We start from the raw sequence: 26,529 nt of genomic DNA, 5'->3' as shown, positions 1-26,529 counted from the left end.
AAAAGAACTATCATGGACAAGACTTTAAATTCAAGTCCACATTTTGGGATAGACTTCAGCAGGACCAGAGGACAGAAGAAATTGGGGCTGGAAGGGTGGGGGGAAGGGAATGGTTTCCACACTACCCAATTCTTTGAAAAGGAAGTTTTAAAGGAAGCCCAAAAGAAAGGTCATAAAATATGGAACAATAAAAGATAATGTCAAAGTCTCTCCCCATTCAAATACCTCAATCCAAAGAGAGAGATAGAGAACTGGTGGATGCTTTGTACCTTTAACTGATAAGATTAAACAAGAATAGGCAGTTTCTCCACTTCAGGCATTCAGAAAACCAGGCAAAATCACGATCTAACTATATAGCAGGGCTTAGAAGAAAAAACAAGCACAGTTCCTTCCCATTTGTGTGAAATCATTTTCTCTCTCACCTTCAAGGAGTTAGGGTGATTGCAGAAGGAAACAAGTGACAGCTAATCTATTTGGAAGTACTCGGGAAAATCAGAGAGTAGGCACCAAGCTATTATATTTGTCTTTGAGAGACCTAAGAACCAATCAGAGTACCGAAAATATAAGAATACGAATTGAAAAGCAGGAATTCAGGGTTGAGTTTAAGAGTCTTGGCAGTATGTTGAAAAGTAGCTTACCTAGTGAACATAAAAAGAGATAAAGACTTGTTTAGGCACTTACTATGTACTAGGCAGGGAAGCTGGGTGGTACAATGGATAGTATACTGATCTGGGAATCAAGAAAACAATCAGAGTTCAAACTCTGCCTCAGACACTTACTAATTGTGTGACCCTGGGCAAGTCACTTAACCCTGTCTGCCTCAGTTCCTCATATATAAAATGAGTTAGAGAAGGACATTGGCAAACCACTCTATTATCTTTGCCACGAAACTTCAGTAGGTGGTCATGAAGGATTGGGCACAACTGAAACAATACAACAACAAATGTTCTAGGCATATACTAAATACGGGGGATAATTTCAAATAGGCTACTGGCAAAAACATCACTATATACAAAAGGGCACTCCTAGTGGTCTCATTGCTAGTCCCCCAGCAGTATCCTCCAGGTATGGTACATACAGACTGAGCAATGATAATATGCAGAGAGATCAAATTCAGTCTAGTACACTTTGATTCATGAACAGCTTAGAGATTTCTGTTTCAGAAAGAAATTTTAGGAAGAGTACTAGGCAACAACAGTTATCAAAGAGCACTGATTAAGCAAAACAATCTAAACAGAAATTGCTAGTAACTTTACTAGATAAGAGAAGTCACTCAGTTTCCTCATCTGCAAAACAGGGATAATATCATTTTATCTAACAGAGTTGATCCAAAGCTCAAATAAGATAATTGTAAATTTTATATAAATGTCATTAGGCTACATTAATATTTAATTGTTGCATTTATTATTGTTCAGTCACATCCATCTCATCACTATCCCATGTGAGGTGGATTTTTAGTTGGTTTGGCTTTTGGCAAAGATACTAGAGTAGTTTGTCATTTCCTTCTCTAGCTCATTTTCCTGATGACAAAATTGAGACAAACAGGGTTATGTGACTTACCCAGGGTCTCACATCTAGTAAGTGTCTGAGGCTGGATTTTAATCCAGGTCTATCCTGACTCCAGGTCCAATGCTCTATCATACTATATCACCTAATAAGTTAAGATTAAATCGTTATGGTTTTGTTTGGTTTTTTTCTACTTTATGTCACACTTGACTGATGATTCACACAGCTAGTAAATGTCTAAGGCTGTATTTGAACTCAGGTACTTCTGACTCTGATAATATATTCATATAAATGAAACAAATATCCATACATTCGTATATGTATGTATGTGTATACATATGTATTCCAAAGGATCAATTTACATGTAATTTACTCAGAGTCTGAGTTCTAACTATTCCTGCCCCCCCTCTCCTTTTCACCGATGAAGAACTTGCCCAAAGTCATATAAATAGTAATCCGAAGTCAGAATCTGAACCCAGGATTCTTGTCTTTTAATTCAGTGCTCTTTTCATTATGTCTTGCTGCCATTACAGAGCTCATATGCTGGGAGACATAGATTATTAATAAAGCCTCAATGAATCTTAATCACAGATTTCGCTCCACCCCTTGCCCTTGACCTGAAAACGCTTCTGGTTCCGTTAGCAGGGTTGGGGAGATCTTCACCCCAGTGTCCACCTCCCTTTAACTGAACCGAGGTAGACCCGGGCGGTGGATAGAGTGAAAAGGAGAGGGGAGTGAGGGAGGAGCCTCCAGGGGCTGTGAGCCAGCAGTTCAGTGTCTCCTGGCACTATATTGAGTCTGTTGGCGGCAAACAGCACCGAGACCCATCTCCCGGGCAGGTGCAGAGAGGGAGGGGAGAACGCCAGCGGAGCCGCGTCAGGCGCGTGGGTGTGCGCCCAGAAAGAAGAGAGGTTTGGGAATCACAACATCAACAACAGCCCCCCAAAAAGGAGTCTTGCCGCCGCCGGCCAGGCCATGCTGCCTCGGGTGGCTGCTCCACGGGCCAGGGAGGTGGCTCGGGCCGCGGTGCAGAAAAAGCCGTCAGGCGGGATACACTGAACCCGGGACAGACTGGCTGGAGTGAAAAGGGACTCTGGAGAGTGAGGGGAACAGCACTTCACTTGCATTTTCCTTGCCTTCCTTTCTCTTCTCCTCCGTCTTCGATCTCCTTTGCTCCTCCTCGGTACTGGCCCGAGCGACCTGGGAGGCTTCGCACGCAGCCTCGGTGCTCCGTCTATCCCCGGGCCTGCAGCCATGGCCTGGGCTCCCCCCGGCAGCAGGACGCGGGGCCAGCAGGTGCAGTGGCTGGGGCTGCCTTTGCTGCTCGGCGTGTGGCTGCTGGGCCAGGCGGCCGACGGACAGCGCTCGGCGCCACTGGCCGAGCTACGCTCGTCCATCTCGGGCGTGGAGGAGCTGCTGGAAGAGTTCCGCAAGCAGCTGCAGCAGGAGCCGCCGGTACGGGAGCGGGATGACAGCGACGACAACCGTGAGCCGCCTCAGCAGCGTGCCGGGGCGGAAGCCGGCTGCCCCGGCGGCGGCTACACGGTCAAGCCCGACTCCATCATCCGCACCAAGGACTCGCTCGGCGCCGGGGCCACCTTCCTGACGGCGCCCGCCGCAGTCCGGGACTGGCAGCAGTGCGTGGCCGCCTGCTGCGCCGAGCCCCTCTGTACGGTGGCAGTGGTGGAGCTGCCCCAGCCCCAGGCCGCCGGCGACCTGCACTGCTACCTTTTCAACTGTACCTACCGCGGCCGCAACGTCTGTAAATTCTCGCTGCACAGGGGCTATAATAGCTACAGTCTGAGCCCGGCCACAGAGAGTCATCGCAACATCACCTCCCGCCCCGGAGGGCCTCTGGGAAGCAGTAGAGGCAGGCCGGCTGCATCCCTAGGGGCCCGGAAAAAGCCGCTGCAAAGCTCAACTCTGACTGCAGAAGCTGCTTTCTCAGCCTCATCCACACCCCTGGGTAAGAGCACCTCTACAAAGAGTTTCGGGCTTTTCTTTCCCTTTCCCTTCCCCGCCTCCATCAGCTTTCCTGTTATCCTTGGTGGGAGCATAGCTTGATACTTTTCCACCATTCTCCTTATCTATCGTGTCCTTTCCCTTGTTTTATCCGGAATCTCTCGCCTCACTGGCTCTCAGACTAAGCAGAGGCTGAATGGTGGTGGGTTACACAGCCAACTCAGAGAGTGATCAAAGGGTGGGCGGAGGGATGTGTGTGTGTGTGTGTGTGTGTGTGCTTTCTGTTCTCTAGTTTTGTTTTTGTTTTTCCCAACTGGGCTCCCCCTAAGTGATTAGTAGTTGGCCATTCTGTGAGAAGTTCCTATCAATACTGTGGTTTCAGTAAGACCCTGTTTCATTTTGTGAACTAGCAAAAAGCGAACCAGCACTACCAGATGGTCCTGGGTTTTGATGGAAGTTTAAAGAATGAAATTAGATTTTTAAATGAAGCAGAGGAATCAGATTTTAAAAACACACCCACAATCTCCTTTTTATACTGAATCGTGACAGTGTAATTAGATAGGACATAAGTGTAATTGTCACAAGTGCAACTGTAGGTGAACTGCTTTGTGTGATTACAGCTGATTTTCATAATCACCATTGCCTTTTTAAAATATGGCTCTCGTGATTCCACCTGTAATTGTTTCCTGCAGGGAAGAAAAATATGTACCTCATTTTGGTAATGGCCTACCAGCTGTTATTCTTTTGTTGAAGTGAGAGGACAGTACTTCAGTAAATAATAGTAACAGAAATCTTATGTCAGGTGTTTTTGTTTTTAATACCTTTAAAATTACTACTGATTCCGTGAGTTTACTTCATGCGTACTTTAGTTTTCCCCGTTTAGCTATGAATAAAGCCTTAAAATATATAAATGATATGGTCTCAGAAGAAAAAAAAAGTATTAGGAAGCAAACAAACCCATGACTGTGCTTTTACAGAAATGTCAAGTGTGAGTAGGTTGAATAATATTCTCTTCCTGTTGGACCTCGAATCACAAAACATAAGGCAACCCAGAAGATCTATTGAGAAGGGAAATGAAGGCAGAAAAGAAAAACACTTTTTTAGCTTAATTAGAAATTGATCTGAATTTCACATCAACCTGGAAATGTATCTTAACAGATGAGGAGGCTCACAATTTCAGGAAATCATAAGATCTGCAAGAACAAGGGGCTGGAGGAGCTATCTAGTCCATCCTTTTCTTTTAAAACTGAAACGTAGAGGAAGAACCTAGAGGTTGAACCTAGAGGTTCTTAGACCCCAGTGCCAATGTTCATTACACTATTTTTGTTGTTTTTCCATCTTAACCAATTCTCTGTGACCCCCATTAGGGTTTTCTTAGCAGAGATCCCAGCCTCTTTTACAGAGGAAACTGAGGCAAAGAGGATTAAGTGATATGTCCAGGGTGATACAACTAGAAGTGTCTGAGAACAGATTTAAGCTCAGAAAGATGACTCCCTGATTATGCACTATACCATTTAGCTGCCCCTATACCACATTGATATCTCATTGGAAGACATACTGAGAGATCTGACTTAAGGACATACTACACTTAAAACTTTTCTTTGCAAAAAAGAATCTTCTTCATTTCTGACAAACGTTATTCTATAACTTCCCTCTTTTATACCATGTTTCACATATTCTTTTTCAATATGTTCTTTTCTCCCAAACAGTTAGTGAATAATTTCATCCATTTGAAGACATTCTCATTTTTCTCATCTGTAATCTAGTCCTATTTCAACAAATGTAGTGAGCTCTCCTAGGCTTCCTTAGTTTTGTTTTATAGTTCATTAATATTTTTTAAAAGAGGCAAGAAAAAAACTTTTACAATGGAGAGGAAGAAGGGGATAAAAAGGGGAATGAGTGAACCTTACTCCCATCAGAATTGATTCAAATAGGAAATAACATGTATACTCTACCTTACCCTGCTGGAAAATAAGAGGGGAATGGGATGTGGGGAAGGGGAAGGGTAATAAAAGATAGGGCATATTGTGGGAGGAAGTGCTCAGTAGCAAAATACTTTTGAAGAGGAACAGGGTGAAAAGAGAGAGTAAATGGGAAAAATATAATTAGCAATAATAATGGTAAAAAAAAATTTAAAGCAAGTTTCTCTGATAAGTCCTCATTGCTCAAACAGAAATAACTGAGTCAAATTTATAATAATAATAAGAGCCATGCCCCAATTGATAAATGATCAAAAGATATGATCTTTGCCCAAAGGGCTGCAAATTCATGCATATCTTTGACCTAACAACACCACTACTAGCATAAATACCAAAAGAGATTCTGAAAAAAAAAAAAAAAAAAAGGAAAATGACCTATATGTACAAAAACTATTCATAGCAGCTCTCTTCTTAGGACAAAAAAAAATTATAAATTGAGGGGATGTCCATCAATTGGGGAATGACTCAATAAACTGTGGTATGTGTTTGTGATGGAATAGTCCTCTCTGGGAAATGATAAATAGGATGCTGTCAGGGAAAAAAAAAAAAAACCCTTAGAAAGTCCTCCATGAACAAAGTGAAATATACTATATACAAATTTATAGCAATGTTCTGGGATGATCAGCTGTAAATGGCTTTGTCTACAATTACTCTGAAGAACTTATAATGAAAAATCCTGTCCATACCTAGAGAAGGAACTGATTGTGTCTGAATATAAATTGAAACATTCTCTATTTCTGTCTTTCTTTTTAACTTAATTTTTCTTGAAGACTTTTATGTTCTTGAGAGTAGGAGTTCTGTGTTTTCTTTCACAGCTTGACTTCTGTGGAAAAGTTTTGCATAACTTTACATGTGATTTCTTAATTGTAAGTGGGGATAAGGGGGAGAACCTAAACTCAAAATTCTTAAAAACAAATGTTTGAAAAATTGTTTTGAATGTAACTGGGGGAAACATTAAATAAATAAAATTTTAAAATAATAATAATAAAAATGTTCTTTTTTAACTCTTTTTATGAACAATCTCTGTTTTCGTTTGCTTTTGATTTTTTAGTTTTGACCCTCAGAATTGTACAATCAAAGATCTGATAGGAATACTTAGTGCTAGCTTTGGTTCCAATATCATATGCCCGTTTTTGCATCTTGTAGTCATCTTTGCTTATTCTCATCTGCACAATTCTCAACTGCAAGCCCTCAGCTACATATGGGCAACTTGTCAAACAACCTTCTCAGGAACCTATTGATATTCCTATAGTCTGACCACTTTACTCCCCCCACTCAAGTAACTTCAGTGACTTACTTTTACCAAGAGGATTAAATAAATAAAACTTCTCTGCTTGGCATTTAAAGCCCTTTACCATATGGCTCCAGCTTACCTTTCCTCGATTTTTACACATGACTCTCCTTTCAGAACTGTGAGTTCCAGTCAAGTGACCTGCTTGCTGTTCTCAGTACATAACATTCCATCTCTTTTATACAAGCTTTTCCCTCATGCCCGGAATGCCTGACCTTCTCAAATCTGCTTCACAGACTCTCTTCATTTCTTCAAGCTCAGCTCATTTGCCACCTCCTGAAAGCCTCTCTTGAGTTCTACCCACCCATCCAGTTTCTAATACCCTTTCCTCAGAAATTATTTTGTAAATATATTTTACCTTAAATTTCCTATGTATGTATTGTTCCATATTCCCAAAAGAATGTGAGCTCCTCAAGTGCAAAAATCATTTCAGGGTTTCTTTGTGTATTTGTGCCTTCATTGACTAACATAGTGACTAGCACTTAGTAAATGCTTAATAAAAGCTTATTCAGTTGAATGAATTGAATAATATCCCCCACCTCCCTTCCCAATCTTTTTGTGCTTTATTTGTCACACCTCATCTTCCTATATGTCATAGTACTTAATTTTCTTCTCCCACCATCCTGTGTTGTACATATCCCAATGCACTTTATTCTGTTTGTTTATTTTTATAATTTCTTTCCCCAAGGTTTCTTTCTTGTTTCAGGTACTTAACTAATCCCTTCCTTTTGTAAATATTTCACCAAGAGATTTATCTCCGACATTCTGCGCAACAACCACAAGTAAACTACTTAACCCTCTCTGGTCTGATTGCTGTATGTGACATTCTATTTCTTTTCTCTGCACTTTTATATAAGCTTTACCTCATACCTAGAATGCATGGTCTTTTTCTCTCAGCTCCACAGTATTCCTGTCTTTCTTCAAGCTCAGCTCATGTGCCATCCCCTAAAGGAAGCTTGTTTTGAGTACCACTCACCCACTCAACTCCCAATACAAGATCTTCCCTCAAGAATCTGTAAAATGAGGGTGTTGGACTTAATTCTTAAGACTCTAAATCTATAAATCTTCTTCCATTTAACTTTAAGAATATGTTTGATGATCCATTAATGGCCTGCTATTCTAATTTTCTGACTGACATCATAGTAATTGCCAGAAGGCTTTTTGCTTTGGCAGTTTTGCTTTATTGCCCCAAGGTTTAGAATATCCAGACTTTGATAATCTACTACCAAAAGGTCACTTTTCTTTTTCTAATAGAAATTTGCTCTGGCTAACCTATCTGTCTTTTCTTTTCTTTTTTTTAATACCATAGAATAAGCATATTTATCTTTAATGTATATATAATCATGTCATCCTGATCTATATCTTGCCACTGGACCCAGATGGCTCTGGAGGAGAAAGTGAAGCTGTTGACTTTGCCCAGCCCTCCCTCATTTAAATCCAATTCACTTTCATTTCAAGGTGTCACCCTGGGAAGTTTTGGTCCTCTGAGAATGACAAACAAAAACAACATTAGAATAACAAGGAATCTTAAGATCACCAAATCCCATTTTCTCATTTTACATATCAATAATCTTAATCTGGAAAGGTTAAGACTACTTAACCAAGGCCACTAGTTAGTGGCAAAATGGGCTCTAGAATCCATATTTTCAAATTCCTAATCCATGGCACTATAACTACATACTAAACTGCCTGTCTTCCCTGAGCCTTCCATTCCTCCTAAATAATTTGTTTACCTCCAGTTCAAGAATATTACATCAATTAAATCAACTCCAATTAAACTGTCATCTTCCAAGCACCTGTAGACCAGTTTATAAGCACTAAACTTTATCTCTGATGCCTGCTATATAGCCCTCATTCAAAACATCTGAAGGATGAATGATCAGAAAGATGTCCATTCTCATGAAGATGTACAGATTTAGAGTTGTATTGCCCAGGACTGGTTGTAAGGAAGTAATCAAAAACGACTTTCCAAAATAAACTCTAATAAATAAAGCTTAAAGATATAGAGCTAGAAACTGACACATATGGAATTTCTAAGGTTTAAATAACCCCCTTTCAATTCTTTGCGCATAACTGACTCCCAATTCCTTTTTATTATGTCTAGGATCCCAATTCTTAGGAGGTAATTATGGAGGGGAAGGATTTTTTCTTGGGAGTGAGGGGATGTAGATACCTCAAGTAAAACTTTTTTTTTTTTCTGAAAATGAATAATATTAACTCCATGGGAATCCAGCTTTGGGTGTATAAAAAACATTAGACATTTTAGAAGATGAGATTGACTTTACAGAAATAGTGACAGGAAGGATCTATGGAAGTGAAAGGTGTATACATAATAAATATTTTTTCACTGAAGCTGGGATTAAGCTACTCCCATAAACAATTAAAACTTTGTTAAATTCTCTATCAGTCTCTTTAGTTTGATGTTTTAACCCTTGTATACAGTGGGAAGAACACTGTATTGGAAATTAGAAAATCTGGATTCAAATTCTACCCATCACTTATTATCTACATAAGGCAAGGCAGCAAACCAGTTTGAGCCTCTCTCCTCATCTGTTAAAATGAGTAGGTCAAAAGAGGGAGAGAATTTCAAAGATACTCTTCAACTCCAAATCTGTGATCCTGAGATCCTACCTTATAATCAGGAAGATCAGAATTCAAGTGTCAGAGTTGTGTATCTCCTTCAAATGCATATTATCTGAGCAAGGCACCTAACAAGTCAATATCAACTACTCTTAAATTGCAGAGTAGTCTCTCATTTGCATTCACAAAAGAGGCTTCCTCTTGAGGAATTCCCAACACTAAAGAAATCACAAGTTGTATTTTTTTTTAACTTTCCTAGTAATAACTAGTTTGAAAACCTAAGGAAATGGTCTTCCATGTTTATTTTTGAGACAGATGGGTGGCCATGGAGTTGGAAACTCTAGATCTAGGTGAAAGGAACACAAGATCAGAAAAAGGACAAGTGATAACTTAGTAAAGGGGAAGTGAACAAAGGGAGGCTTGCAATTCACAGAAAGTGGGATTAGAGAGAGCAGACTGTGATTGAGAAGTATTCTTAGAATAAAACATGAATGAGAATAAGGAAAGCTCTTATTCCTGTTTAGCAGAGAAACTACCCTGTTTGATCTCAACCTGCTTTTGCAAGCACAAAGGAATGAGTTCTCAGTATGCCTACTTACAGTCGAATATATCTTTCCACAGAAACAATATGCTATATATTGTATCTAGGATATACTGCAACATATCTAACATATATAGGACTGCTTACCATCTAGGGGAGGGAGTGCAGGGAGGAAGGGGAAAAATCAGAACAGAAGCGAGTGCAAGGGATAATGTAAAAAAATTACCCTGGCATGGATTCTGTCAATATAAAGTTATTATAAAATAAAATAAAATATATTTTTAAAAAAAGAAAGAAAAGAAACAATATGCTAAAAGGTGGTCAAGTAATTTTGAACAAATATGCTAATCAATTACAATTTTAATGGATGGTGGTGGGCTAGCCTGGAAACCAAGCCAACATTCAAAACATCTTAACTAGAACCCAATTTTCCTATAAAAATAATCTACTGATGTTCCGTAAATATCATCAGAATGTTATATCACCATTCTTCCTGGGGCTTTGTTTTATAATCTGTAGAGAGCCAGAACTCTGGAGAAGTATACTTGAAACAAGGTCTTAACTCAGTGGAATTGATGAGATAATGGTTCTCTAATTCACACATAATCAGTATGCTTTAATGATGTAATTACAATAAGGTATATAAGGGCTAAAAAGGTTTAGAAGATGGATATTCTATCTTTGACCATCCTCATGGTGGCTTTCATGCCTCCTGCACTAAGTTCAGGGCAAGGTCAGTATAAAGAATTTTGATTATTCTTGATCATTCTCGTGGTGTCTATCCTGCTGAAACCAAGGCCCATCTGAAGGACCTCCAGAAAGCTAGCCCGGACATTAAGATAATCTGTATACATAACTACTTATTGAATCAGAACCAAAGCTTCCCCCTTTTCCTATTTTCTCATCCAGAAATTAACCAGTGTGGGGACTCTCGAAGACTTACTCAAACTACAAATTTAATCAAAAACAGTAAAACAAATCCTAGATTTATCTGGATGAATTTCTGCTCATTATGTTTACTCAGATCTGGGGAAATGTGCATTCTCCTTTGTCCTATCAGACAGGTGATAAGGAAATTGACAGGTCTCTTTGGCCAAGACTTGAGATCCAAGTCATGGTATCTCAAGATCCTCATTGAAATATAGCCCAGCCCATCATAGTAATATTGATCCTCTCGTTACTTGTAAATTAATCAGACTTGATTGTCCCATCCAGAACACCCACTCTTCCAAGAGCATATAAACTGTAAGCCTAACACCATGAGGGATCTTTGGCATTCAGGAGTGTCACTGATCTTGTTTCATTAATAAACATTCTAATTTTATTCATATAAAATTATCTAGGACAGCTATGTGGTGCAGTGGATAGAGCACCAGTCCTGAAGGCAGGAGGCTGAGTTCAAATCTGGCTTCAGACACTTAACACTTCCTAGCTGTGTGACCTTGGACAAGTCACTTAACCTCAATTGCCTCAGCAAATGTATGTATGTATGTGTGTATATATAAATGTGGATGTATGTATACACACACACACACACACACACACACATATATATATATATATGACCTGAGTTCAAATCCACCCTCAGATACTTACTAATTGTATGACTCTAGGCAAGTCCCTTAACCCCAATTGCCTCCTTCCTAAAAAAAAAAAAATTCATGGATATTCTGAACTTTATCCATTACCTTTTTGGAGGTTGGTGGATGCTAGGTTAACAATATCTGCCCTATAGTCTCATGGTCCCTTTCATCTTCTCAGTATCTGATACAGCTCTGTCTTCTGTACCAACTTGAATAAGTAACATAGGTCAGGGATCTTTTTTCTCCTCATTAAATCATATTCATAGTAGATATTGTGGATATCTCAAATAATATCTATTTAATATATTTATATAAAATTCAGGTTTTATTTTTCTTTATTTGTTAATGACACAGTGGATTAAAACTGGAGGGAATATACACCTTACCCTCATGAAATGTATTGTAATATTGTATGTGCCAATCATTTATAACCATTGATATTCTGCATATAGCACAATGTCCTGAACATAGGAGGTGTTAATAAATGTTTTGTAAATTGAATCAATGAGACAGAGATACAACATGTTCTTGGATATAAAGATCTAGAAAGAAGTATACAGTTATCCCTTCCACATCATAGGTATTATTTCTACCCCTCTCCCCCACCTAGAAAATCTGCAGAAATTTTTTTGGCCCTCCCTTCATACCAGAGAAGTCTGAATCATTATGGTGTTAAAAGATATGGTTTGTTGATATTATACACTATTGTGTGTCTAGTTTATGTATTTCTGAGTTTCTGAATTTTTTTCTGTGTCATCTACTGTCCTTCAAGTGTTGTTGGTGGCTTCCATAAAACTCTCCAAAAAATTCCCATTTAATTTCTTATTCCAATCTTTGATATATCAAAACTATGATGGGGAAAGTCACAGTATAGAAAAGATAACTATAGTTTTTTTAATTGAATTTAATTAATACATATCTTCCTAAAGTGTAGTTCTGACCATGTCACTCTCAGCTCAGAAATCTTCAATAGCTTTCTATTTCTAGGATTACCTTGGCATTTAAACCCTTTCACAATCTGGCTCCAGCCTACTCCCCAGGCTTATTTTGCATAAATCCTTTTTGTACAAGCTACTTTTCAGCCAAACTGGCCTACTTGCTATTCCTAGAACTCAGCATCCCATCCACACCTTGTCATTTGGCCTTACCTCATTCCTGGAATGCATTTTCTCCTCATCTTCCATTCTTGGAATCCTTTGTTTCCTTCCAGTCTCAGCTAATGGGATACCTCCTCAAGGAAGCATTTCTAAACTCCTGCCTCACCCTCAAATTGTTAGTGTTCTCTACTTGTTTTTTGGTACATCCCCCAGAAGAATGTAAGCCTCTTGGAAACGGGAACTGTTTTATAGTTGTGGTACTTGTTTCTTTGTATTCCCAAAACTCAGCACAAGACTTGCACATCAGGCACTTTGAAATTATATATTGCAATTTATTGAGCAGGCCATATTAATATAATGGGAAAAGACTAATAAATAAGTGAAAACATACTAGAGGGGAGAAGATCAAAATTGGTACACTTTGAGCATATTAAAAAGAAAGAGAATGAAGAAAGGATATTGAAAGAATTAAAATAATGTCCTTGGACCAAAAAAAAAAAATCTAGGTGCCACATTTTCTTTTTTTATTATAGCTTTTTATTTACAAAATATGCATGGGTAATTTTACAGCATTGACAATTGCAAAACCTTTTGTTCAATTTTTCTCCTTCTTCCCCTCCATCCCCTCCCCCCAGATAGCAGGTTGACCAATACATGTTAAATATGTTAAAGTATAAGTTAAATACAATATATGTATTCATGTCTATGCAGTAATTTTGCTGTACAAAAAGAATCGGATTTTGAAATAGTGCACAATTAACCTGTGAAGGAAATCAAAAATGCAGGCAGGCAAAAATAGAGGAATTGGGAATTCTATGAAGTGGTTCATATTCATTTCCCAGAGTTCTTTTGCTGGATGTAGCTGGTTAAATTCATTACTGCTCTATTGGAACTGATTTGGTTCATCTCATTGCTGGAGATGGCCACATCCATCAGAATTGATCATCATATGGTATTGTTGTTGAAGTATATAATGATCTCCTGGTCCTGCTCATTTCACTTAGCATCAGTTCATGTGAGTCTCTCCAGGCCTTTTTGAAATCTTCCTGCTGGTCATTTCTTACCAAACAATAATATTCCATAACATTCATATACCACAATTTATTCAGCCATTCCCCAATTGATGGGCATCCATTCAGTTTCTGGCCACTACAAAGAGACCTGCCACAAACATTCTTGGACATACAGGTTCCTTTCCCTTCTTTAAGATCTCTTTGGGATATAAGCCCAGTAGTAACAAAGAGGAAATTAAAAGATTTCTTGAAATATGATTAATTAGAAATTTTAAGAAAAGCAAAGTTATGCTTATATCTATAAAATATCTTTAGAATTCCAATAGTAGGAAAAGTACTGGTAGGATTAAATGAATAGTCAATTAGTTTATTTCTCTTAAGCATATGGAAATTAAGGAAATAATTAAGAAGGTGTATCAATTAAAATTTTCTTAAAGCTGTGATTTCCTTTACACAACAAGAGTTTCTAATTTTTTCCTGAGAAAACCTCAAGAAGCAAATGAAAACATTTTTATTTAGCATACAAAAATTATTCTTCTTCTATTTTTCCCCCCACAGCTGATTCCTGCTTTGATACATAGTATTCATTGTGGTTTTGCAATCTTGTAACCTACCAAAAGCACATTTTACAGTAATTTCAATAAAGCACATTTAAGGTGACAGTGCTTAATAGAATATCTCAAGAAGTATTTTCTTTATTTAGCCAGAATAGTTATAATTTATCACTCATAACTTACCTCAGTTTCAACAACTATTTATTTTTAATGAGAATATATTAGAAAAACAAACATTCAGCTCCATTAAACTGCAGTGATATAAAATCTAAATTGAATGATATTTTTCTTGTTCAACAGCCAAGTTAAACGTCTATGCTATAAATGATTGATCTTCCCCTAAATCTCCCTGGTAATGTTCATTCATTTTAAGCTCAATGTTGTAATGTCATTCTGATTCTGAGTAGGAAGGTTTTTATTCTTTATAAATAGTACTTTGTCATGTATTCTACCTAAATCTGAACTAAAGGGCACACCTGTCTTCCTTTGCTCAATAATCAGAGGCTGTAAATAAGTGAATATTTATTAAATGAGTGTGTGCAGGTCACTGTGGCTACAAATACAAAGAATAATAAGGCTAATTGTTAATATTTATATAGCACTTTAATTTACAAGATGATTTACAAATATCTCATTTTATCCTCACAATAGCTCTGGGAGATAAATGCTATTAATATTTCCATTTTATAGATGAAAAAATGAGGCTGAAAGCAAATGAAAAATATCTGAATCCAATAAGCTTACATTCTATTGCATTTGACTTAAAGAACAACAGAACCTAGAATTTCAGAGTTGGATGAATCTCAGAAGTTATGTATGCCTCTCTACTTCTGAATAAGATTCCTATCTACAACATAAATGAAAAGCAACCATTTACCCTTTGCTTGAAGACACTGTCTCCCAACAAACCAGGGATGTTTTTGGACAGTTATAATTGTTTCTTCTCCTAGCTCCTAGCTCCTAGCTCACCTCATATACACTTACAAACCCCAGTCTTCCTTTCCTTTCCCAAGCCAACATCTCTAATTACCACAATCCTTTAGAACAGATTGTGTAGTATTCAGGCCTTAGGGGTGAAGAAAGCCAAGTGGTCTGGATTTTCACCCCAGACAAGAATTTGAATTTTTGGCTTATCTCAGTTCAGAGTTGCTGGCCACAAGTTATTGAACTTCCTAAATCATAGAATGTCAGACCCAGAAGTGTCCTTAGAGCTAATAAACCCCTTATTTCATGTTCCTGATTTTTAGTTTTTAGAAAGAGTATATCTGGCTATTTGTAAATAGCATACACACCTACAAATGGGGGTATTTCTACATATAGAATATAATACAATAAAAGGAAAGGGATCATCGTTTTCTTGATATTAATATCACTCAGAAAAAAATCAAGTTATATTTAAATGCCTCATATAAGTTATATTGAGTCATGCTTTCAAACTAAAGTTATTTATTTAATAAATGAATAATAGGGGCTGCTAGATGGCTCAGTAGATAAAGTGCCAACTCTAGAGTCAGGAGAACTTGAGTTCAAATCCAGCCTCAGACACTTAACTCTTATTTAGCTATGAGATCCTGGGCAAATCACTTAATCCCAGTTGCCCTGCTAAACAAATAAATGAATGAATGAATAATACTAATTTGAGACCTTTTCAAAAAGTGGTCTCTCAGAAATGGAGCCATAGCTGGGAATTCCAGCACCTGGTATAATCAAGGAAGGGAGGGGAAGAAACAGAGACTTTAGAATACTCCACTACTGTTATTAATTCCACAAATTCCCACTATCACATGAGTCCCAAGGCCAGAAAATAGGCAATCCATTACAATCTAAATATCATATAGTCAAACTGGTAGAAGAACATAGGACCAGAAGAGATGAGGGGTTTTGAAGAATGACTTAGAAGAGAGGAAGAGCCATGGCAGTCCTAGGATCAGGTAATAGTAGTGAGGGAAGCCTCTCAAGTTCTTTGTGCCTCACAATTATTTCCCTGGTTAACACAGCCTTTCATGCAGTTAAAGAGGAAGTCCACGTTCCCATGCCATTGTAAGCAACCCAGTGCCTAGAATAAAGCTTTTTTCTAACATTACTATTGTTTTAAAAAATATAAATTTTTTCACAACAGAGTAATTTGCCCAATTATACATTGTAGATTAAATATTATAGATTATTACTTTTTGAAAGTCCTACTAGGTTGTTGTTCCTTCAGATCACATTTGGTACCAAAAATTCTAATTGTACTCAAATAGATCTGTGATCAGTGTAGTTATTGCCTCCACCAATCCAGTTCAACCGGTGACTTGTCTATGTCTTCCCATGAGTTTTCTACCTAACTTGGAGTGGGTCTTCCTAGTTTTCTTGCAAGATTGGAAGGCTACTAGTTGTAGTAAGCTGAAAATTGTGTTAGTCTATAGTGCAGATATGGTACAGCTAGAGTTAATAAGGAACTCTTACCAGGTAAATAATTTTGGGTGTTGACATAGATTACAGGGTGAAGAACCATCCAAAAAGAAGTGTACTTTCAAAGAACAAATCACTAATCTTGACTGACAACTCTCTTTACATGTTGCCTCTACTCAGAAGCTGTGATCATTCTTTATCACTGTGAACCATTTTCTATCTCAGTAAATAACTATTTGTCTTCATACTCAGACTCCAAGCATTTCATTTCATCAAATCAGATCCATGCCTAGAACACCAGGAGTTCTCAAGCTATCCATTTCTTATCTCTCACTCTTATCATGTTACTAATCAGTTCATTTTGCATATATGCTTCTTGGATCACAGTGTTTTCTCCCTTCCTCCTTCATAATTCCTTGTTTATAATGTGTCTCAATGAGTTCCTACCCATTAGCCTTTGGAAACTAAAGTGTTTCATGATTTGTACCCATATAATGCCAATGGAAAGACTGGACTTTGTTTCATGGGTAATTTGAGTTTATTAAAGGAATTTCATAATTTTCCAAAGCAGTTCATCCCACTTACTCTGGTTCAATTCTAGGCCCATTTGTAGTATGCCCAAGATATTTCTACTAATGAATGCTCTAGATTGTCTACCAAATTTTATATCATGTAATTAAAATACAGAACAAATATTTATTTTCACTTGGTTTTTACCATACACTTTTGAGTAGTTATGGATAACATCCAAAAAAAATTGGCAGTGTTCCAGGTCTTGATATAATCATCCCCCAAACTGGGGCAAAATAGAAAACTTCATATTCCAGTGGAAATCCTACTTTGACTTGACTTCCAATCTGGATCTCATTCATGTCAGTAGCAAATAATTTGGCAAGCATACATTTCTCACTTTTATATACATCAGTTGATATTAGTGATTAGGGAGTCATTGAATGAGGTTATTTTTCTTGCTGTATCTTACTAAGAATCTTATACAATTTTTACATGAATGAGAGAGCATTTTGGAGCATGGACTTTAGAGTACTGTGTGCAAATGACATAAAATTCATAAAGCACTTATCCAATTTGGTACATGGTAGGCACTTAATAATTGTTTGATTCCCCCCCTCCTTCTATAGCATAAATCTGTTTATAATCAATAAATAATAAGCACAATATTCTTTTCATCTTTATATCAATTCTGTGATTGTAAAGAATTGTCTTCTTTGGAATATTGCCGACAAAGCCTTTCTTGTTCCCTTCTAATATCCTTATTAAGAATAGCTTCAGTGTATGTATTATTATTCCCAAAGAAATTTTATATAGATGAGAAATAGACAAGTGTTATTAATTTATGTTCTCTTGTTCATCTTTTTGGTTATAACAATGTCTTAGATTGTCCCCCCATATTTTAGTATCTTCTTCAGACAATTTGAAACTTGGTTCCCCAGGGCCCTCACAATTGTTTCACTCACAGCCTAGACCACTTCTAAATAGACTTGATCTACTCTGAGTACCACTTTATACCTCTCAGATTGGCTAAGATGATAGGAAAAGATAAAGATAAGTTCTGGAGAGGATGTGGGAAACTGGGAGATTAATACATTGTTGGTAGAATTATGAAGTGATCCAACCATTCTGGAGAGCAATCTGGAACTATACCCAAAGGGCTATCAAACTGTGCATATACCCTTTGATTCAGCAGTGTTTCTACTTGGGATACACAGCAGTGTATCCCAAAGAGATCATAAAAAATGTTCAAAATTGTTTGTAGCAGACCTTTCTGTAGTGGCAAGGAATTGGATGCCCATCAGTTGGAGAGTGGCTGAAAAGGTTATGGTATATGAATGTTATGGAATATTGCTGTTCTATAAGAAATTATCAATAAGATGATTTCAGAAAGCCCTGGAGAGACCTACATGAACTAATGCTAAGTGAAGTTAGTAGAGCCAAGAAAACATTGTACACATTAACAAGATTATTTGATGACCAATTCTGATGGACTTGGCGCTTTTCAACAATGAGGTGATTCAGGCCAATTCCAATAAACTTGTGATGAAGACAGCCATCCACATCCAGAGAGAACTATGGAAACTGAATATGACTCAAAGCATAGTATTTTTACCTTCTTTGGTTATTGTTTATTGGCCTTTCTCATGTTTTTTTCCCTTTTGATAAGATTTTTATTATGCAGCATGATAAATGTGGAAATATGTTTAGAAGAATTGCACATGTTTAATCTGTACTGGATTGCTTGCTGTCTAAAGAAGTAAAGATGTGGGGGAGAGAGGAAGAAAAATTTGGAATACAAAATTTTGAAGGGGTCAATGATGAAAACTATCTTTGCATAAATTTAAAAAAATAAAAAGCTATTTTTAAAAAAGAAAGAAAAAATAGACGATTTAGTCAAGCAAATTTTTCTATCATCATTCTCATCATAACATTTCTAGCCAAACCCAACTGTAATGTTACAATATAGTTTGGTTATTCTAAACTCTCTATATACATCTATATATACATATATTGCTAATAAAAAGGATTTATGATAGAAATCTCCATAGATACTTTTCTATCATTCATCTGCTTGTTATTCTCTTTTCAATTTCATCCAGATACCTTCAGAGTTATTTTACTAAGCTGGGTCTCTCTTTCTTTAAACATTTTTTCTTACATGGATTCTGTATTGTTTTGGGTTTTTTCCTGGATAATTTTGTGGGAGGATGGATTAATGAGAGCAAAAGCTGAATGTAGGGAGGCCTATTGAAGCTGTTTAAGCAAAAGATGACAAAAAGCCTAAATCGATGATGTTTGAGTGTATAGAAAGAAGAGGTCAAGAGCAAAGTCAAGATTCAATTCCCAGCATGTTTTCAAAAAGACAGCATGATATTGTGAGAGAGCAATACATTTGGAGTCTGAGGAATTGTGTTCCAATCTCTTCCCTATCACAAATTGCTGATATGATCCTGAGTCAGTCACAATCTCTCTGTGCTTTAATTGTTCATTAGTAAATGCAGGAACTGTACTAACTGGACTTTAGAATCTCTTACAGTTTTACACTTAAAATTCTATGAGCAAGATTTGACAACTGATTAGATATGTGAAAGATAAGGGATAGAGAGGGCAGCTAGATGGCACAGTGTGGAACCTCAAATCAGGAAGACTCAACATCTTTGTGAGTCCAAATCCAACCTCACTTACTACCTGGGTAACCTTGGTAAAAATCACTTAACCCTACTTGCCTCAATTTCCTCATCTGTAAAATGAGCTGGAAAAAGAAATGTCAAACTACTGTTGTATCTCTACCAAGAAAATCCCCTACCCTGGGGACAGTCAGATATCAAACAACAAACTCAAGGGATATAGAAGAAATGAACTTCATTCTGAGACCAACAATGACTCTAAAGATAGTTGTGCCGTAGGCAGAAACAGAGATATTAAGACCAAAATAATAAACTTTCATTTGTATAGTGCTTTTACATATATTATTCAGAAAACAGGTTATAAATTGTTTTATTTAAACAAAAAAAGCTTATGTGTTCTACTTTCTGAAATTTCCAAAGTGAAAAATTTGAAGTCAGAAAGCCAGAGTCTCTCATGGTAGTTTTGTATGTGTTACCTTAGACAAGTTATTTTTAAAAAAAATTTTAATAGTAGCTTTTTGTTTTCAAAATACATGCAAATTTAGTTTTCAACATTTATTTTTGCAAAACTTTGTGTCCCAAATTTTTCTCCCTCTCTTCTCCTCACCCTCTCTCTTAGACAGCAAGTAATCCAATATATATTAAATATGTGCAATTCTTCTATACATATTTCCACTTTTATCATACTGCACAAGAAAAATCAGGTCAAAAAGAAAAAAAAAGAGAAAAGCAAACAACAACAAAAAAGGTGAAAATATTATGTTGTGATCTATATTCAGTCCCCATAATTTTCTTTCTGGATGCAGATGGTTCTCCATCACAAATCTATTGGAATAGGCAAGTTATTTTGAACTTCTCTGTGCCTCAATTTCAAATCGGCAAAATGATAGAATTAAAATAAATGACCTCTGAAGTCTTTTCCAACTCTAAATATATGATACTTTGAACTTTAATAGCCACCACAATTATTGTAATGAAACAAATATATTATAACACATGCTAAATTTTTCATTTATCATTTTAATATCTGAAGTTTTTAAAACTTTTAAGTCAAAAAAGCTAAAAAGCCAAATAAACTACTTCAAGCCAAAGAGAGATTTAAAATATTGAAGCTTGCAGCTGACTCAATATTCTTCTTCCTCCTCCTCCTCCTCATTATTTATATCCCAGAAAAAGATATGATTTTCTAGCTAACAAACTATTTTTAGAATTATTTTTTCCCAAAGGAATAAAACATTTTTTCTATATCTGTGAAGGGAAGCTCTAATTCTTAAATTTTAATACCATCTCAATAAAGTGACACTTTAGTCACTCAAAAAACTAAGAAAAATATGGGGGTAAAATATTTTAGATGAATAAGGTAGCCAAATTGTTACAAGTCAATGTTTTAATTGTCCATACTTTGAACTGTTAGAAATCTTACTTTAAAAAAAATTCTTCCTAAAATATACCCTCTAAAGTCCCCTGCCTGGTAAACAGCTGTATTGAACATGACGTGATTCTCTTGAGAGCAGGGACTAACTCAATTTTTTTCAGTTCATATCTCTATTTCATATCTCATTTCATCTTCTACTTCACAGTGCAAGAAACATATGCTCAAGACATGCTTTGTTATTCATTCATGATTTCAGGGACAGAGGAGGTGTTGGGTAGGAATGTTAAAAGGAATAACATTCTTAAACTTGAAAGCAAAATAACTGTATAAATATGTATACATATATTGGATTTAACATATTTAACATATATTGAATTACCTGCCATCTAGGGAGAGGATGGAGGGAAGGAGGGAAAAATTTGGAACACAAGGTTTTGCAAAGGTCAGTGTTGAAAAATTACCCATTCATATGTTTTGTAAATAAAAAGCTTTAATAAAAAAAAAAAAACTTGAAAGCACTCTATAAATGTAAGGCTGTTATTATTTAGAAGTGTAGACAGGTAGAACAAGATGTTGCTACGAGTTTTCAGGGAGGTAACCCGTGAGTAAAAAAAACTTGAAATCTAGTCTTAGCCCTGCAATAAATTAGCTTATGATCTGGAGAAAATTGCTTAAATTGTTTATCTTTAGCTTCCTTATTTGTAAAATGAAGTGATTGAGTTTAATAATTTAAGGTACCACTCAGTCAAAAATTGGTGCCTGGAATAGAACTCAATTAAAACTTGTTGAATAAAGATAGAAATACATTTTTCTAGTCAATGAGCACATATCTTTATCCTGTAAAGAAAGATTTTGTATAAATCAAGAGTTTCCAAACTTGTGTCATGGAGGATAGGAAAAATTTGGAAAATATCTATATTTTCTATTAGCATAAATCTTTATTTCTTGTGTGAATACTCAAAAATACTCTAGAATTTATTTCCTTTCATTTTGAATATAGAATAAAGGAATGTATATGAGACATTTTTCTAGGGACAAAAAGAATTAGAAGCCCTTCATTTAAGTATTAAAATCTTTGAAAGAGGGAGAAAGACCATGTTCTAAGCACAGAAAGTAACTTGAGTAGTGGCTTATTTCTGGATTATATTAATTTATAGGATATCCATGTATCTATCCCTTTCTCTTTATATATAAACATATAGATATATAAATATATATCCTGATTATAAGGAGAGAGTATAAGCTACAAAGTAAGAGGAGGTAAGGGTCATTTTTGGTACTATGGAGAAGAGTGGGAAGTAATAAATGAGCAAGGATTTATCAAGCACCTTCTATTTGCAAATACTCTGCTAAACCCTAAAATACAAAGACAAAAATATCAGTACTCTAAAAGCGTTTACATTCTATTGGGTCAGACAGGTGGGTGACACAATGTGTAGAACAGTGATTCTGTATCTGGAGTAAAGAGCTCAAATATGACCTCACAACTTACTATGTCATCCTGATCAAGTCATTTAATCTCTTTCAGTTTCTTAAGATGTAAAATATGGATAATAATAGCACCTATCTCGCAGGGTTGTTATGAAGATCAAATGAGAAATATTTGTAAAGTACTTAGCATAATGCCTGACTTCAAGTAAGAAATACTTGTTTCCTTCCTTTCTCCAGATAATATATAAATATATACAAAATAAATATAACATCAGATTGTTTTTGTCCAGTTTCTACTCTTCACAACCCCTTTTGAGGTTTTCTGGGCAAAGATACTGGACTGGTTTGCCATTTCCTTCTCCAGTTCATTTTGCAGATGAGGAAACTGAGGTAAGCTAGGCTAAGTGACTTGCCCAGAATCACACAGCTAGTAAGTATCTGAGACCATCTTTGAGTCTATCCATAAGCACTACCTAGTTGCCCCTGGAAACAAGAGTAGTTAAAGGGCTTCATATAGAACATGATGCTTAAGCTTCATCTTGAAGGAATTAAGGGGTTCATAAGAGAGGGGTTAGGAGGGTGCATTTAGGCATGAGAGACTGCCTTCCAAAGACAGAGGCAAGAGAAGTGCAATGAGTGAGGAAGAAAGACTAAAGATTGCAGAAAAGACAATAAATAATGGATGATGAGGCAAGAAAGATGGGCTGGGAGTGAATTGTAAAGTGCTATATAAACCAAATAGAAGTTTTATCTTAAAGTCAGTAAGGGAAGAGCCCTGGTTCAGATGTGGAAATAGTTAGGAAGCCATTAAAGACAGTGACTGGCATAGCCAATAGTTATAAACATTCAAACTATAAATTCACTTTAATTCTTTGTTATAGAATAGGCATCTGCAGTTTCCTTGCTGTGCTGTGTAGGAGACTGTCTGACAGCATTTACACCTACAAAAAGAGAATGGGGAAGCAACCATTGGGAACAGATGTTCTCTCTTGCTCCAATTCTATTTTCCATTTTCCATTTTATTTAATACTTCTTTTATGAGACCACATTATTAGAAAGAGTGGGGGGAAAAGTCTTGAGTCCTGCCTCTGAGTAATTGCAACCATGGTCAAGTCATATAACCTTTCAGACCCTCAGTTTCCTCATTTGTAAAAAGATGTTTCTATTACATACCTCACAGGACTGCTGTGAAGAAATAATGTTGCAAATCTTAAAATACTACCTTAGATTCAAGATTATAACTGAAAGTTAAAATTGCAATTTAACTAAAGTAGTGCACGCACACACACAGCTCTTGTAAATACATCACTACCTAAGTTAACAGACAGGAGGTTAGGGCCATATACCCTTAAATGGGTCATGCTTAAATAGTATGATTAAAGAGTTTGGAAATGGAGTGGAGTCATCTCAGTGATAAGAGAAATAACTTGAGAGCATTGTCAAATTAAATCAAAGTGACAAGAACAGAGGTGAGTCAAGACCAAAATTTGAACGATGGTTTTGTTAGTGGGAAGTAGGAGAGAAATAGTAAATCTGCTGTAAAAATGCTATTTAAGAAGCAGAACATTTTCTCATTAGCACCTACCTTCTGGTGTTGCTGTGATGATCAAATGAGTTAATATTTGTAAAACACTCAACACAGCGCTTGACACGGAGTAGGTGCTATCCAAATGCTAGCTATCATCACCATTATTATTTTCTTATGACATGATGTTTCTTCTATTAAAATTTATGCTAAAGTTATCTATTATGATGTTTTAAAAGTTTAAGAGATAATTTCTGGGTAATTTAATCATTTTTATTAATAATGCCAGCATGTATATTAATAAATTATTAATGAAATTATTATTTTATTATTAATAAAAGGATGGTCATTGGTCATCTCTTTCTTAGACCAAAGACAATCATGGCAATGGGCACGGCTTATATGCCTATTGAAAAGGGATGTTTCCCATCAGATGGCAATCAATTGTGAGTGGTTAACAATTAATGAGATAATAAATATTACAATGAAGGGCTGAAAGTGACATTATGTCATACTTAGATCACCCCTACCCTTGGGTAATCTATTCAAATAATTTATTCCCACCCAAAACCTGAGTAGAGCACTATAGTTTCCCCACTTGAATAGGATCTGAATAAGATTTCCAAGAAAGCTAATCCAATCTCATTATCAGTTATTACTGATAATGAAGGATATTTCCTTCAAGAAATGAACTTTTGAACTCAGGACTTTAGAAAAGGGAGGGAACTCTGGATCTCCTCAAATCATTAGTTATTAACAATAATTTCTCTCACTATTGAGTGTTCAAATGCTAATGTGCCTAATTTCACTTCAACACAATATTAATATTTTAAAGAATATAATTAGCCTTAAATTTTTAAATACCACACAAAGTCACAAGAATGAACATATGCTTAGTTTGCTATTATATTAGTTTTGCCATGAAGCAAAAACTCATCTAATTATATTGCATATTAGTTGCCTGTTAGAAAAAATATAAAATTCTCTTTTTTAAAAAACTTAGGTGAAGATTTAAGTTGTTGATATTTTCTGTGGACTTATTTTTGTAAAGGGAATAGGGATTAGCTTATTTTTAAAATATATTAAAATATAATAACTAACAACAAATAATCAAAAGAACTCCATATAAAATACAGAATAAAACCTTACATAATAGAAGACATAAAAAGCAGTAAACAAAGAAGAACCAAACAAATTAAAAAACAAACAAAAAAAAAAAGCATTTGCTCTCTGGCCCTACTGAAGTTCATTTAAGGTTCCAATACCTTTGGCTTTGCTTTATTTCATTTTTAAAGTTTAGTTATAGTCTGTATATAGTGCTGATTCTGGTGATCTGGCTTCATGTAAGTCTTTCTTTTCTTTTCTTTATATGCTTCTTGCTTGCTATTTTACGATAATGTAACAGTCCATCAACTGTGGCTTTATTAATCCACAATAAGGATTTATTAGGCATCTCCTTTGTGCTAGACACTGCATTAGACATTGGATGTAGTACAAAGACAAAACTAAGAAAGAATAAGACTAAAGGTATAGTAGAACCAACTCTAATCCCTCAATTGTTAAATTCTCAGTATGAGCATTTATACCTCCTACAAATTAGGACTTGATTTATCGTTTGAATGTCTAGACTTAATAAAGTGTTACTAATGCAGGTGAAATATTAAAATTAAAAAATACATTATTTTTTCCAGTTAAAACGGTTGTTGAATGTTTACTAGCAAACCCCTGCCTTACTCTATAAATATTGCTTAAGCCCAACAGCCGTAGAGAAGAAGGATCAGAGAAGGAAGTCATCACCACAGTAGATGGTTTAGTGACTAGAAGCATTTATATGGTGTTTTAAAGTTTGCAAAATGCTTTATACATTGCCACATTTGAATCTCAAAATACTCCTGGGTGAAAGTAACTATCCACCCAAGAAATCAGGAAATGCTTCTCAAAGGAAGTGGCCCTTGAGCTGAAATTTTAAAGGAAGTTAGGAGTTCTATTATATTAATATTTCATCATTTATTAAACCAACAGTCTTTGTCTTTTTTTTCTTTCATAAGTAAAGCTGCTATGAATTATTTTGTACAGATAAGGCTTTTTTTCTTTTTATTATACATTTTAGAATAAATTCATACTGGAAGCAAAATGTCAAGAAGTATGATCAACTTTGTGATTCTTGCTGTATATTGCTACATTGTTTTTCAAGTCAGAAAATTATTAAGCATTATGTCAGGTTCTATGCTAATCAATGGAGATACAAAGAAAGGCAAAATACAATCCATCCTTATCTATCAGAGTTCACAATCTAATTGGAAAAACAACATGGAAACAATATGTTTAAGGATATATACAAGATTAAGGATATATACAAGATTTTTACATGTAATTAGAAACAAAATTTTCTAATATATAAATTGGAGAAATAAACTTGGAAAATCAAAGAAGACTGAGAAAACCTTCTTACAAAAGATGAGATCTTAGCTGGAATTAAAGAAAACTAGTGAATCCAGGAAACAGAAATGAACACAGAGAGTATTCCATATGTGAAGGGGATGAGAACTGAAAATTAC

The 26,529-nt window shown here is 35.9% G+C and overlaps 1 protein-coding gene across 2 annotated transcripts in view; it reads left to right on the top strand.

Moving 5' to 3' along the window:
• The first annotated feature begins 2,673 nt into the window (after positions 1-2,673).
• The window catches only part of LRP11 (LDL receptor related protein 11), a 94,426-nt gene continuing 70,570 nt past the window's right edge, over positions 2,674-26,529 (top strand). For both annotated transcript variants that reach the window (XM_051997928.1, XM_051997927.1), the window contains exon 1: positions 2,674-3,472. In XM_051997928.1, coding sequence (XP_051853888.1) covers positions 2,761-3,472 — 712 coding nt within the window. In that variant the 5' untranslated portion in view covers positions 2,674-2,760. The remainder of the gene's footprint in view (positions 3,473-26,529) is intronic.

Source organism: Antechinus flavipes, chromosome 4 (assembly GCF_016432865.1).
Source record: "Antechinus flavipes isolate AdamAnt ecotype Samford, QLD, Australia chromosome 4, AdamAnt_v2, whole genome shotgun sequence".
NCBI lineage: Eukaryota > Metazoa > Chordata > Mammalia > Dasyuromorphia > Dasyuridae > Antechinus > Antechinus flavipes.
Note: the sequence above shows the minus strand (reverse complement) of the source record. Positions and strands in the feature narration are given on the sequence as shown.